This window comes from Leptonotus elevatus, chromosome 6 (assembly GCF_054856555.1).
Source record: "Leptonotus elevatus isolate MCC_2025b chromosome 6, RoL_Lele_1.0, whole genome shotgun sequence".
NCBI lineage: Eukaryota > Metazoa > Chordata > Actinopteri > Syngnathiformes > Syngnathidae > Leptonotus > Leptonotus elevatus.
This window is the reverse complement of record NC_141244.1, coordinates 9977626-9991400: the sequence shown is the minus strand read 5'-3', so window position 1 is coordinate 9991400 and position 13775 is coordinate 9977626. Positions and strand designations below refer to the sequence as shown.

Genomic DNA, 13775 nt, shown 5'->3' with positions numbered 1-13775 from the left:
GGCACCACAGACACTAATACCTGGATTCGGGGTCGCTGCAGAAAAAATCGACTTAGATGCATATAATGTCTTTTTTGTTTGTGGAATTTATTTGGAACACAAACACACACCAAAAAAATACAATGCTTAAAAAACTATCAACAGTAGTTTGTGAAAAAATTAAGCCTTTGAAAATATCAGCAAATACAAAAAAAAAGAAGATAATTTACACATTCCAATGTTTCCTCTACTACACAGGGCCCCTGCATATGCTCAGTTCGGCATCAATGGATTCACCCAATTGTGGATTTTTTCCCCGATATTATTTTTGCATTACAGTATTTTTAATAACTTTTTTTTAGAGATAGACCTAAATGCTTTTTTCAGAGCCGATGCCGATTATCGGTAGTCAGAGAGGCCGATAACCGATATTTGAAGCCGATATACATTTGCAGAAGTTGGTGTAAAAAAAAATTAAAATAAATAATGCCTTCAAGGACATGTTTACTAAATAGCTTTTGTGATTTGCAACATGTTAAAAGTTTTTTGTTTGCCATTAGTTTTTGCACCAACTATAAGGTGGCTTCCGCACACTAACTCCCAAATAGCTGCTAATTTGTGGACTGTTAGCTCGCAGGCTAAACATTCACCCACACGCGGGATAAAAAAAAAACGGCTATTAGGTTAGCCTGTGAGCTAACCCAATAGCCATTAATTTGCGAGCCCGGTTAGCTCATGGGCTAATAGCCGCTAATTGCTGCTTATTGGCTACTTTTTTTTTTCTCCCCCAGTGCATTTGAATAGGCATCAATTATATGCAGATTTTCGCTATTTTCAGGCTGGCACATCTTTTTTCCATATATTTAAAATAGCATTTTTGTCATAAATCTGGTTATAAAGTGCATGCTCCTAAGTGCTTCCCCCAATCTAACGGTGATGAAAAATTGTGGCCCCCTCCAGCTTTTCCATCCCTGATTGATCCATAAAATAAAATATAATACTATACCCTGCCTTTGCTGTGTTCTGTGTGAAACAACACTCCCAGCCATTTTCACGGAAGCAATGCCCTTCGCTACGGGCTGTTTTACTGGATTTTGACAGATTTTGCAAGGCCCACAGAATATTGTTCTATTGCTATAAAAACATGGAACCTGCCAAAAGAAAGATTAGAGTCTCTTCTAAAAAGTACATTTGTGTCTGTTTCAGTTTTTTCAGCAATTAGAATTATAGAATTAAAATATAGTTAAGTTTTATCATTATTCACAAGTCTGTTGAAAACACTGGCAAAAAGAGCTTGTTGCAACATGGCCTTGGCTCTCTTATACTCTGCTGCCACCTGCTGGCTGTTTTTTTGTAATAACTACCCTTGCTTACCTCTTCATGTCAGAAGCTGTATCAAACCCTTCTGTATGCTCCTGCATAAACAAGACATTAAAACGTATAAATACGTTTTTGGGCGTGAAAGACAAATTATTAAAACAAAAATTACGTTTTGGGGTTTGAATGAGTTAATTCGCATATGAAAGGCAAATACAGTGTATACAATGTTGACATGCCAACAGTATCATGAGTTATTTTCCTTTGCTCTTTGAGAAATTGTCACGTAAGCAAAAACATTTTTTATATAGAAATGTGTTTGATGACATGACAAGAGATAGTAAAGTGTGGCCTTCAGTCATTGTTATCATTTTTACCATTTAGGGATAGGGATGTGCCTATTGATTGTTGGAAAACAGGACTCCAAGCTGGGATCGATTCCACTGTAAAGATTTATTTTTGCAAAAAGGCCTGTTGACTTTTTGGTACACTTCTATGAACTATAAAGACAGATTGTAATTTTGTTCAGACTTGGGTCTGTGTCGCATTGCATGGACCCCATCAGAGTGTTCTCAATGGTAATAAAAGGTCTCTTGCTTGTTTGCATTAGTTATGGCTTTCACAAGTTTGATTAAGCAAAGGTTTGGCCATTTGCCCAAACTGTAAATATTTCATAAAGTTACTATTTTTGATTAAATATATGCTTAACTGAAAGCTTCCATGTGGCAGCACGCTCACCGGAGATGTCGATGTGTTATTTGGCTGAGAGGTTTACTTTTGATTCGAACCACCTCACCATGGAAATTCAAATGCATTTGATATCCAGCAGAATTGATCGCCTGACCTCTCGGGCAATTCACAGCACAGTCACTAAATGGGTGTGCTGAGTTGAGTGCAAAGATGAGTCACTGTTAATAGTGTTCCAGATTCTTCTGTCAGAATCAGAATTACAGTACATCCAATTACAATGTCATTAGCCAAAAGTGTCTTTCAGGAGTTACACAACGCAGCGCATGTGCTGTAATGTGCTTGTATCTCCACAATTTATTGTTCTTACAGTATTTGTAATATCCTGTTTTGTTGTTATTGTTGTTATTTTTAGGTTTTTCCTAAGAAGCTTGTTGGTTTCTCAACTTGGATTGACCACACTCGCTGGGCTCGAAACACCTGGGCCATGGCAGCCATCTTCATACTTACCATGGCTGACATTGTTGACATGGTAAGATTTGTACTACATCCCAAAAAGCCAAATCTGAGCGGAAAGCTGTATCATGAGCTGCACGCTAATCATAGAGTTACTGATCTCAATACTGCTTACTGTACATCTTCCAGCTGAGCTGTCTGCCTCAAGGTCCAATGTCAGTCAGCACCTCTGTGGCGTCCCCTTCCTCCTCTTCCTCCACCTGGTCTAGCTCTGAAGGCTGTCTGAACAACCCCAAATATTATAGCTACATTGCTGTACTAGCACTTATGGCCACCACCATGCTGGTTCAAGTTAGTCACATGGTCAAGCTCACACTGATGCTGCTAATCACTGTGGCTACTGGTGTTGTTAATATATACAGCTGGAGGGACATCTTTGACCGCTATGACATGGCGCGTTTTAAGGATTACAGGTGAGAAAATGAAAATGTTATACCGTACATATATTATATTATATATTGGATTTCTTTGTTCATCAAAGTCCAAACTTGTAACTTTTGTAACTTTGAATACTTGGATATCATTTTTCTTCTTTATAGGTCATATTTAGTGCCATCCAAGTTGACAATGACAATTATGATCTTCACTATGATGGTCAGCTTTTATTATTTCTCCCGACATGTAAGTTGACATTACTTATCTATCCATCTATCTATCTATCTATCTATCTATCTATCCATCTATCCATCCATCTATCCATCTAGCTGGATAGCTGATAGCTAGCTAAATGGATAGCTAGCTGGATTGATAGCCTAGTCAGATAGCTAACTAGATAGATAAATAGAATCTATCTATCTAGCTTACTAGCTACTTAGCTAGCTAGATAGATAGAACCCTATCTATCTATCTAACTAGCTAGCTAGATAGATAGATAGAACCCTATCTATCTATCTAACTAGCTAGCTAGATAGATAGAATCTATCTGTCTGTCTATCTATCCATCTATCCATCCATCCATTTGTCAATACCCATCTACAAATATCTGTTCATCTAGCTAGCTATCTGTCTGTGTGTGTTTTCATGTGTGTGTGCGCTTATAGGACGTTTGGTCACCCAGACCACTTTTTTACATCCTGTCTCGGCGTTCGGGGCGTTTATAAATTCATAAAAATGTCCAGTTGACATTGCGTGACTCATAGGAGGTGTGGAGTGCACCGTGTTACCGTGACTGGTACCACAATTTCGAGGCCGGGCCGAGTGTCCTCTTTTTTTGGAACTGAAAATATGTTCACCCTAAACGCTTATGAAAATACACACACACAAATAAAGTCTATAACTCCATACAGAAAGATTAAAACAGAACCATGGACAGCTCATACATGCTAAATTGTAACTTTTATCTTATTTAAGGATTCCTCCCTAATAGAAGCCTTTCGTCCAAAACATTGTCTAGTATTCTCAGCAGTTCAGTAATTTGGTATGTAATTGGCAATTCCGCACATCCGGACATTTCTGATATTTCCACAATGCAAATGCTTCCTTTACATGGTGAAAACAAACGCCGTATTGTATCGCTTTTGTCTGTGACTAGCTTACAAACCAGACAGATTGTTATCGTAGTCAAATGACATTTCATCACATTTTGAAATCAAAGTAATCCTCACAAATCAAATTACAACAATCCAAAGTCCAATACTTTTCAATGAGCGGCGAGCTTCCTTTCACCGAGTTGACTGCCATTTTGATTTGTGACGTATACTCGGAATTGTCAATAAGAAGGTTTAAGAAGTTATTTCTCATATTCATCCACTAAGGAATGACAGTGATATTTTTAAAGGAATGTATTCCAAGACAGTAAACTGAACAAAAGTTTTACTCATTTCATGGAAACTCTGTGTTGCTAATTTAGACATTGACAGTTGTCAACGCTTGTAATGAGTTGTTGTTGTTACCTGAAGGTGGAGAAGCTTGCTCGCACGTTATTCCTGTGGAAGCTTGAGGTTCATGAGCAAAAGGAGAAGGTGTATGAGATGAGGCGATGGAATGAAGCATTGGTGACCAACATGCTTCCTGAACACGTTGCTCGACACTTCCTGGGCTCTAAGAAGAGAGATGAGGTGAGGGCCTGAAGTCGACAGAATACCGGTCTGTTATTCAACCCAAATGGTCCTTCACTCTGCTAGTATACGATACATTGGGTCCTGCAGATTACAAAAATTCTCAATCTCGTGTTATTGCTGTGTGCCAGGAGTTGTACAGTCAGTCCTACGATGAGATCGGAGTCATGTTTGCGTCCATCCCAAACTTCTCTGACTTCTACACAGAGGAGAGCATCAATAATGGAGGCATTGAATGTTTACGCTTCCTCAACGAGATAATCTCAGACTTTGACAGTGTAAGTTGGTTTACCAAAAAAAAAAAAGGCTTCAAAAACCCTTTGGGTCATAGGATTCAGTTAAATTATTGTTTGACGTAGCTAATCATTTGACGTGCATATGTACAGTTGCTGGACGAGCCTCAGTTTCGCTGCATCACAAAAATCAAGACCATCGGAAGCACCTACATGGCCGCATCAGGTGTTACTCCTGATGTCAACAATGGGTACACCTGTATGAAGGTCAGTATGGTCCCTTGATAATAGTGTTGTTTCAGCCTGTGGAACTGATCAGATTATCACAAAAAATATGTGTACCTATTTGGGCCTTGTTCATCAGAAGGAGGAGCAGTCAGACAAAGAGCGCTGGCAACACCTGGCAGACCTGGCGGACTTTGCGCTAGCCATGAAGGTTACGCTCATGAACATAAACTACCAGTCATTCAATAACTTCATGCTACGAATCGGTACGTCTTTACACTTTACATGCTTTCATATGGATTTGTATTTTTAATATACAGTGGTGGACACCCGCGAATTTGCATATTTGTGGATTTTTTTTTGATGGATTTGTTTCCAAAATTTACGACGCCGCAATAGGGCTACGTATATGTATATATATATATATATATATATATATATATATATATATATATATATTTATTGATTGATTTTATTTTATTTTTTAGAGGGTTGGGGGCAATATTCTAAAAAAACTCGCAAATGTACACGTTTTTTCTCGCAAATTTGCCACTCTATAAAGTCGCAAATTTGCGGGTTTATAAAGTGGCAAAATTGCCACTTTATAAAATAGATTTGTGAGAAAAAATTTCAAAAACTTACAAGAAACACACGTTTTTGCCAGTACTTTTCGGTCGGGTTTCCAAATAAGGAGATAGTAATTGCTTTAGCAGAGATTAACCATATGATGTTAAGCCTTTGCTCTTTGAAGCGTTGGGTACGGCCGGCGACAAAGATGCCTCGCTTTGCGAAGGTCCACACCCGAACGATCAAGCCACTTGATAAAGTGGATAATTTGCGAGGAAAAACTCGTAAATTTGCAAGCTTAAAAAGTGGCAAATTTTCGAGTTTAAAAAAATATATTTATACATGACCCTAATACGCCGTTGTACCAATTTTTAGGTGGTGTATTTTTTATTTAATTTTTTGGGGGGAGGGGGGATTTGACTACCCCATTTTCCTTGCATGTTCATTGAATCTTTATCAGTGTTTTTTGAAGAATTTATTTGGGTTAATCCCCCACACACCCCTAAGCATTTCAATGGCCGTCAATTATATGCTGATTTATTTTCCTTCCCCCGCAAGTAGCGGAGGTCCACTGTAAAATTATATATAAGGTAAATATAATATTTGTAGGAGTAACACTGCCAGGATGTGATAGTGTGATGATAATCACAATTTCCTCTATCCAGGCTTTCAGCATATGATATCATATTTAGATCATTAGAAAAAAAAAAGAAGCCAACATTCATCCGGGGTTATACTAGTTTTGGAATTTTCATTTTAGTTAGTTTTGATTATGTTTTGAGTTTTGTTTTTGAAATTTAGTTTTAATTAGTTTCCAGGGCGGCTCTGTTAGTTTTTATTAGTTTTATTTAAAAAAAAAAAATGCTTAGTTTGGTTGGTTAGTTTCATTATTAGTTTTTGTTTTAAAAAAAAGGTGTATTATTTGTGTGAAATATTAAAAAAATACCATGGTAAAAATAGAAAAGTAACGCATTTCTTACCTAATGTTAAATGGAAAAAGCAGTGCCAAAGGTGATGTATTAAATTAATTACCAAAGACTAAAACGAAGGAAAATTTGCTACAATTATAGTTAGTTTTGTAAACATAAAATGCAGTTTCAATTAGTTTCCTTTTTTTTTTTTAAGCATTTTCATTTTTATTTTATTTTGTTAACGAAATTGTCTTTTCAATTTTAGTTTTTGTTTTTTGTCTGCTATCGTTGACTAAAATAACCTTGCATTCATCTGTTTTTAACCTGTAATGACTTCATGGAAAGTGATATTTCCTAAATCGATTTGTGGAATTAACTTTTGGGGTAAAATAAACCATCTGGTCAACCAGCCTTTTAGGCGTTCTTCAGGAATTCTAGAGTGATACAGGACTTGAATGTTATACTTAAATTTAGCACTTATTAATTCTACATGGATATTTCATATAGGGTTGATTTGTCTCACTCCCAAGTCTATTCTTGAAAAGTACTACCATATCTATCGAGTCCACTGATTAAATAATGCCATGAACAAAAATACATGAAAGGCTGTCTGATATTCCGAATACAAACTCGGTACATGAACCCTCAATGGGTTCAATTTACTTCCAGATCTGAACAGATGAAGGAAAATATTGACATTTAACAGTACCTCTTCTTTTTTTTGCTTCTTTATTAATGCTCTCCATCAGGTCTGAATAAGGGAGGAGTTTTAGCAGGTGTGATTGGTGCACGTAAACCTCACTACGACATCTGGGGAAACACAGTCAATGTTGCCAGTCGTATGGAGTCCACGGGGGTCATGGGAAACATTCAGGTATGGCAACAGTTTCTACCTTTTTGTTAAGATCACCTATTCTTTCACACGTTACTGAATTTAGCTTTAAAGGGACAGCAATGTGAAAAAAATCAACTTTTTGGTGCTTTTAGCCATGTTAAAATGCTAATTCCTCACCAAAAACATCACCAAAGTGGTGTTTTCTTCTATGAGAAATTCTAGGTCATTCTGCTCTCCAAGCACCAGCCCCTCCCAACCTGAGAAAACGAGCTGTTGGAACTTTTTGACGTCGTGAGGTGCGGCCCCACCCCCGCACCGCCTCTGCGGACTAAACGCACACGCCCACTTCCTCTGAGATCTCCATGGGATAGTGACAAAAGTAGCCTTTATCAGTAAACATTCTGTCCAAATAAATTCAAAGCAATCAATTATCCTTCACATTTGCAATGCCAAAGTGCAATGACAATTGGCCGTCTTAAAATCCTAGAAAAGGTTCTGGCTTACACTTGTGTAAACTACAAGTACAACTTTTTTGCACTGGTGAACCTAACTGAACGAATGGTGCAGTGCATGGGTGCTCAAGTTCGGTCCTCGAGAGCCCCTATCCAGCCTGTTTTCCATGTTTCCCTCCTGCAGCACAGCTGAATCTAATGATCAGCTAATCAGCAAGCTTTGCAGAAGCCTGATAACGATTCCGATCATGAATCAGGTGTGTTAGTGGAAAGAAACATGGAAAACAAGCTGGATAGGGGTTCTCGAGGGCCGAACTTGAGCACCCCTGGTGTAGTGGTTAGCCTAAGCAGCAGGTCTCAGGTTTGCGACCCACTCAGGGTTGTCTTTTTTTCCTTCTTTCTTTTCTCTTCTCCCCTCCTCCTCCACTACGATTTCTTGCGGCAAGGAGCCGTTTTGTTCATTGAAGAATTGACCATCCATCCAATTTCCACATGTAAAGAAGACGCACGGCTGGCCGATCTTGCGTTGCCACACAGCGCACGGGGAGAGACGGGGTTTTACTGAACCGGGCATTTTACTTCCGCATTAGAAAAATAGCCAGCAAAATAACTAATATTTCATTACAAATTACATCACAGTGGTGTCAAAGGTAAGATTTAATCAGTATATGCCTATAGTTAAAATTCCATGATGTAAGGTGGTATCTCACTGAGCAAAGACTTGCAAGGATGTGCGCAAGTCGAGAGTGTTTTTTTTTTCAGGGTTCGTTCAAGGTTGCAAAGACACTCACAAACCATTTTTATGCTCGCAGAAATGTAGCAATGTACATTTAGGTCAGCGGTGAAAGCAATGTTGTCATATTCCAGCCAAGATGAGAAAGGACTGACTTGAGGAGTCTGCCAGTGTCCCGGCCAGAGTTCGGACTTGACGGAACATTTCTAGAGGGATCTCAAATTGGCTGTCATCCAACTTCCTCATTCCAGTCTGATGCAGATTGACAAGAGCTACAAAAGCAAATGGAAGAAAATGGCTGTGAAGAAGACCTGAAGGGGGGGCACTTTTTTCTTCGTGTTGGAAAAGATTAATGTAGTCAATTTTGTGATGAGCTAAATATGGGACAACGGAATTGTGCAAATAATAGATTACATCATTCTGTTGTGTGTGTGTGTGTGTCCCAGGTGGTGGAGGATTGCTACAACATCCTCAAAGAGTATGGCTTCCGCTTTGTGAGGAGGGGGCCAATCTTTGTGAAGGGAAAAGGGGAACTGCTCACTTATTTCCTGAAGGGAAGGGACAAACAAGGTTCCTTTCTAAACGGCTCTTCTGTCACCCTTCCACATCAAGTCGTAGACAGTTAAACCCAAACACAAAAAGTCATAACAGCAGCTGTATGCTAAATTCAAAGAGGTTGCGGAAAGAGCTTTTTGAATGCAAAGTCATTTGCCTTGAAACCATGAAATGCCCTCGTACCCTCGACACTGCCTACACGTCTCTGCGGAATCACGTCTTTTTGCAGGCTGCGCTGGACACTCACGACTGAAGCTGTCCCTCTTTTAATGCCAGTAGAGAATGTACTTGTAATTCCGTGTCACGGTCAACTAGAATCGTTTGTTATAGGAGGGGGGATACTGCTCGATTGGGATTTGGGATTTATTTCTGTGTGAAAATGTACATATTAATGTGTACCAGTAGTATGAACATTTGGCACTTCGTATAAAGGGACTAAAGTAATTAAGGTCATGGTGATGATTTTGAAAGCGCAGACTGGAATCACACTGTGACTTTACTGTTATGCTCCTTTAACAAACAAACACAAATGACCTGAAGAGGGGACGTTCATAGGCGTGTGTGATAGTTCGTCCGCGTTGCTCGATTTTCTCAACGTATTGCTTCTCCATGCTCCTGGCCGGGGGAATAGGTTCGCTCAGTCAGTCCTCTCCTCTCCTCTCCTCTTCTGTCTGTTCATGGATCTCCAAAGCACACTTTCGTACAATGCTGGCCTGGGCCATCAAAATCAATCAGAGGGAAAACTGTGTTCGGACGGAGACAAAGGTGAAGCCACACAGAAGATAGCGTTTGTTTTACTCATTGTTGGTAGATAGAAGTGCCTATCACAGATGTGATCACCAAATTTTACGTGAAGGATTCCACTATCTCAAGTCGGCTATGTCCATTGACTGCAGTTTGTTATGACGGCGTTGTTATTTTTGTTTTTTTTAGACATTTGATGATAATATCAAATGTTTTGAATTTCACACTAAAATGGAACCCCGAGTGACACTCTCAGTCTCAGAAGTAGACGATCAAACTAAAATCTATTATTACAATGACTTTAGTTTACTTTAGGTCCATTTCATGAAAAAGCATTATATTTTTAGAGCGAGCTGGAAGGACCAGTTTCTCAAATTGATTTTAAATATTGCTTAAAGTAGAAGTCAACATTAAACATGTCTTGACAATAATATGTTATATGTGACCTCACTAGTCTAAACATGACATTCTGATTAATATTGTGGAATATGAGTTATGAAGCAAAATCCAGCCCTTTTTTATCCATCACATGGGGCGGCCATTTTGCCACTTGTCGACTGAAGATGACATCAATGTTGCTCAGGGCTCAGGCAACAACCAATCAGAGCTCACCTGTTTTTTTGAAGCTGCGCCTGAGACCTGAGCAACATTGATGTCATCTTCAGTCGACAAAATGGCCGCCCCCTGAGATGGATAAAAACAGCTGTATTTTGCTGCTTACACAATACAATAACACAATAATAATCAGAATACCATATTTAGACTAGTGGGGCTGCATAAAAAATATTATTGTCCAAAACTTTTTTTGTGTTGACTTCCTAAAATGGCAAATATGGTTAGAAAATAAACCAAATACAGTAATTAACGTAAACAATCAAAGTTACGGATATTCAAATATTTTAATGAAAATCTATAAATAAATATTCCAAAAGCAAAAGCACTGGAGGAAAGCCTTTTAATATTAAAACGTTTTCTTGTTTTTCAGCATAACATGTTCACCCAGTTATCTTCACCATTTTCCTACCTCACTGAAAAAACACTTGCAGCACTCGCAAACCTGCTCCCATTAAGCAATTTGATTGGCTGAGTTGTCCAATTGGAGAAGTTATTTATTGCGCACACAAAATGTGCATTTCAAGTGTGCGTGTGAAATTCATCAAAGTATTGGTCCAAATTTGTCTCCATATAGACACCTGGGTTCGGATCGGGACTGCAGCCTGTCTATTGATCACCGATCATCAAATGTATTTTTATTATTATTCGAAATAGCTGGCTACCCTCAGCTTCCTTTTGGTTTTGACCAATCAGGAAAATGATTTCCATGTGCCAAATCTTCAACCGCTGGCAAACAAACAAACAAACAAACAAACCCGTGTTGGAAAGTAATGGAATTATACTAACACAAGGGTACAATTTTGAGGTACCTGCACTTTACTTGAGTATTGAAATTAATTCGTGCCATTAATCTACTTTAGATTTTCAACGTAAATTTTGACAGCTTTAGTTACTTCTCAGGTCAAAATTGTACACAAAAACATGATTTGTACACACAATAACATGTTTTTGTTTAAATGTTCTTCTTTGTGACCTCTAGTTTCTGTCATGTTTAATTTATTAAGATGTCCTGTAATAACGTTTTATTTGTTCTTTGGTGATGAGGAATTTCACACTAAAATGGAACCCAAGGTTTGACAAACACTAAGTTGGGTGTCATACATAATACACTACTGTACTTCAAATGATCTCTCTCTTGTTTGGGAAGCTGAGAACATCCTTCTCCATAAAGTCGCCATTTTAGATGTACAAGTTGGTAGCCAGGACACACAGCAGAATTAGTCAATAAATGGAAGTTTTGAGTCCGTGTGTTTCGGAAGCCGCAGCTGTAGAATGGGATCAAAGTGCAATAGTTTCTTCGGCAAACTTTGACATTCCGTCCCCTTTAATTCATATTTTTATAATATAATGTAAAATTGTGCTCCATTTAAAAAAACGTGTTGTACATAAGAGTCAAAACGGTATTTATGGGTCAGATGAATTTATTGCAAACTGCGACATTTTTTACACTCATGTGAAAGTGCCAATTACCATGATATGACTGGATGTTTAAGCCAAAATATAGATTTGGGATTGTTTCCTTACTTGTAGTATCGAATAATCTTGGGAACAAGATAGCACTTTAAATAATGTGTTGATTGCCAATTTTACGTTGCTATGTATGTAACTCCAGCGAATAGCACCAAAAGACGACATCGATTTCCCCAAGTGGTTCTAGTCACCCTCAACATCCCAATTTCCTCTAATTGATTCATGACTTGATGGTAATGAGCCCCTTGCTGTTTCCTAATTGATTTATGTTGTAGACATCTACTGTATCATTTGATCCCGAGAATGCTTTTTTATTTTTATTTTTATTAATTTCAAGTACATATAAGTAGATGTTTCCTTGTTCATTGAGTTGTCATAATAAAGTGAGTTGTTTTTTTCTAAATGAAAATTTGTCACTTTTCATTATTTATTTAACAACAACAAAATAGGCCTATCATTTATTTTCCAAACGTAGTTCAGTGTCTGGATGCATCGACAGTGGGGATTTAGTATGATTTAGGATTCCAACTTCAAGTTGTAAAAAAGTTTGCTCAAGAAAAGCATACCCCCCCTCCCAAAAACAACAACAATGACAGATAATTTTAAGGAGACATCCCAATATAGCATTTGTCCTTCAAATTTAATGAAATTAATGGCACTTTTATGTTCTTCTAATTTCTAGTTAGTAGCAAAATGGCCACAAGAAAATTGGTTCTCAATTAGAAATGTAAAACGTCCAGAATTATTTTTATTTTTTGGAGGAAGTCATAGGTCCCCAGAATTTTTGTGTTGCCAAAATAAATAAACAATTTTGGCCTTTTTTTGTTGTTGTTGCTGTTTTTATGTAGTTTGGGTCTGGGTTACTGGAAGGCACGAAAACATTTATTTTCAGTAACAGTCTTTCTTGCATACTGTATTACTAAAAATAAAAAATAATCAACTTTAACTAAAGGTGAATCAAGTATCTTGGGATTTCAAATGCTGACATACATCTTAAAAGTAAAAAGGTGTCCTTCCTATGCCGCCCATTGATTGGATGCGAGTCTCAAGTGCCTTTTACAGATGTTTATTGCACAGCAAAACACCATAGAATTAAAATTTCAGACATACAAAAAAGACAAACATATTGCATTTACTATAAACATTGCATTGTTTAACATCTAAACTAACGATAAATAATTCAAAACACTACTGACCACTTTGGCCTGCTATCAATCAACGGCAGTCTTCTTCAATGGGCAATCATACAGGCAAGCCCGCAACTTCTGGTTTGAAATGTCAAAATAAAAGCGTCGTATTTCAAAAGGAAATAAAGATGGCAGCAATTACACTTCCTTTTAGCGAAGTTTTTTTTAAAGTGCATTATAAAATTGTTTCTTGTGCTTACCCATGATCCAGGCCACTTTGACTGAGCACTCCATTGTCTTTTGCTTTTCTGTCATTCACGAGGTCATTTTTGTGCGAGAAGCCTCATATGACTTTTTCAGCTTTTTTATTTGATCTGTTCGGAGTTCTGATTTTGGGAGGCAATCTCACGGTGGCGCTTCTCATGGCGTTGTGTTTTCACTTTTTTAACAGCGCCACCTTGCTTCTGCACAAAAAAACACATTTGCTTTGTGCGCGAAAAAGGTAAGATAAACATTTTTGCCAGTCCATTCATAATTAATTAAATCGCCGATTATCAACGTCCATCTTTCTCCGATTTGGCGCTTTGATGTCGGATATAGCAATTCTGCTGCTGCAAATACGTTACACTACCACCGCTTGCGCCGTCAAAGTGACTTCCGGTTGCGTAGTGTTCAGCCAATTAGCGCATCGTTGTCATTGAAACGACAGCCCATAATGCTCGACAAGTCTAACTTCCCGTCAGTTCATAAAT

The 13775-nt window shown here is 38.0% G+C and overlaps 1 protein-coding gene across 2 annotated transcripts in view; it reads left to right on the top strand.

The window, feature by feature from the left end:
* adcy3a (adenylate cyclase 3a) overlaps positions 1-12305 on the top strand; it is a 31257-nt gene extending 18952 nt beyond the window's left edge. Inside the window, exons 13-21 of one of the 2 annotated variants that reach the window (XM_086078352.1) lie at positions 2399-2515; positions 2629-2912; positions 3039-3120; positions 4398-4556; positions 4688-4834; positions 4943-5056; positions 5157-5280; positions 7242-7366; positions 8959-12305. In XM_086078352.1, coding sequence (XP_085934478.1) covers positions 2399-2515; positions 2629-2912; positions 3039-3120; positions 4398-4556; positions 4688-4834; positions 4943-5056; positions 5157-5280; positions 7242-7366; positions 8959-9138 — 1332 coding nt within the window. In that variant the 3' untranslated portion in view covers positions 9139-12305. Of the gene's footprint in view, positions 1-2398; positions 2516-2628; positions 2913-3038; positions 3121-4397; positions 4557-4687; positions 4835-4942; positions 5057-5153; positions 5281-7241; positions 7367-8958 lie in introns of both variants that reach the window. The other variant, XM_086078351.1, reaches the window with a different exon arrangement.
* The last annotated feature ends 1470 nt before the right edge of the window (positions 12306-13775 follow it).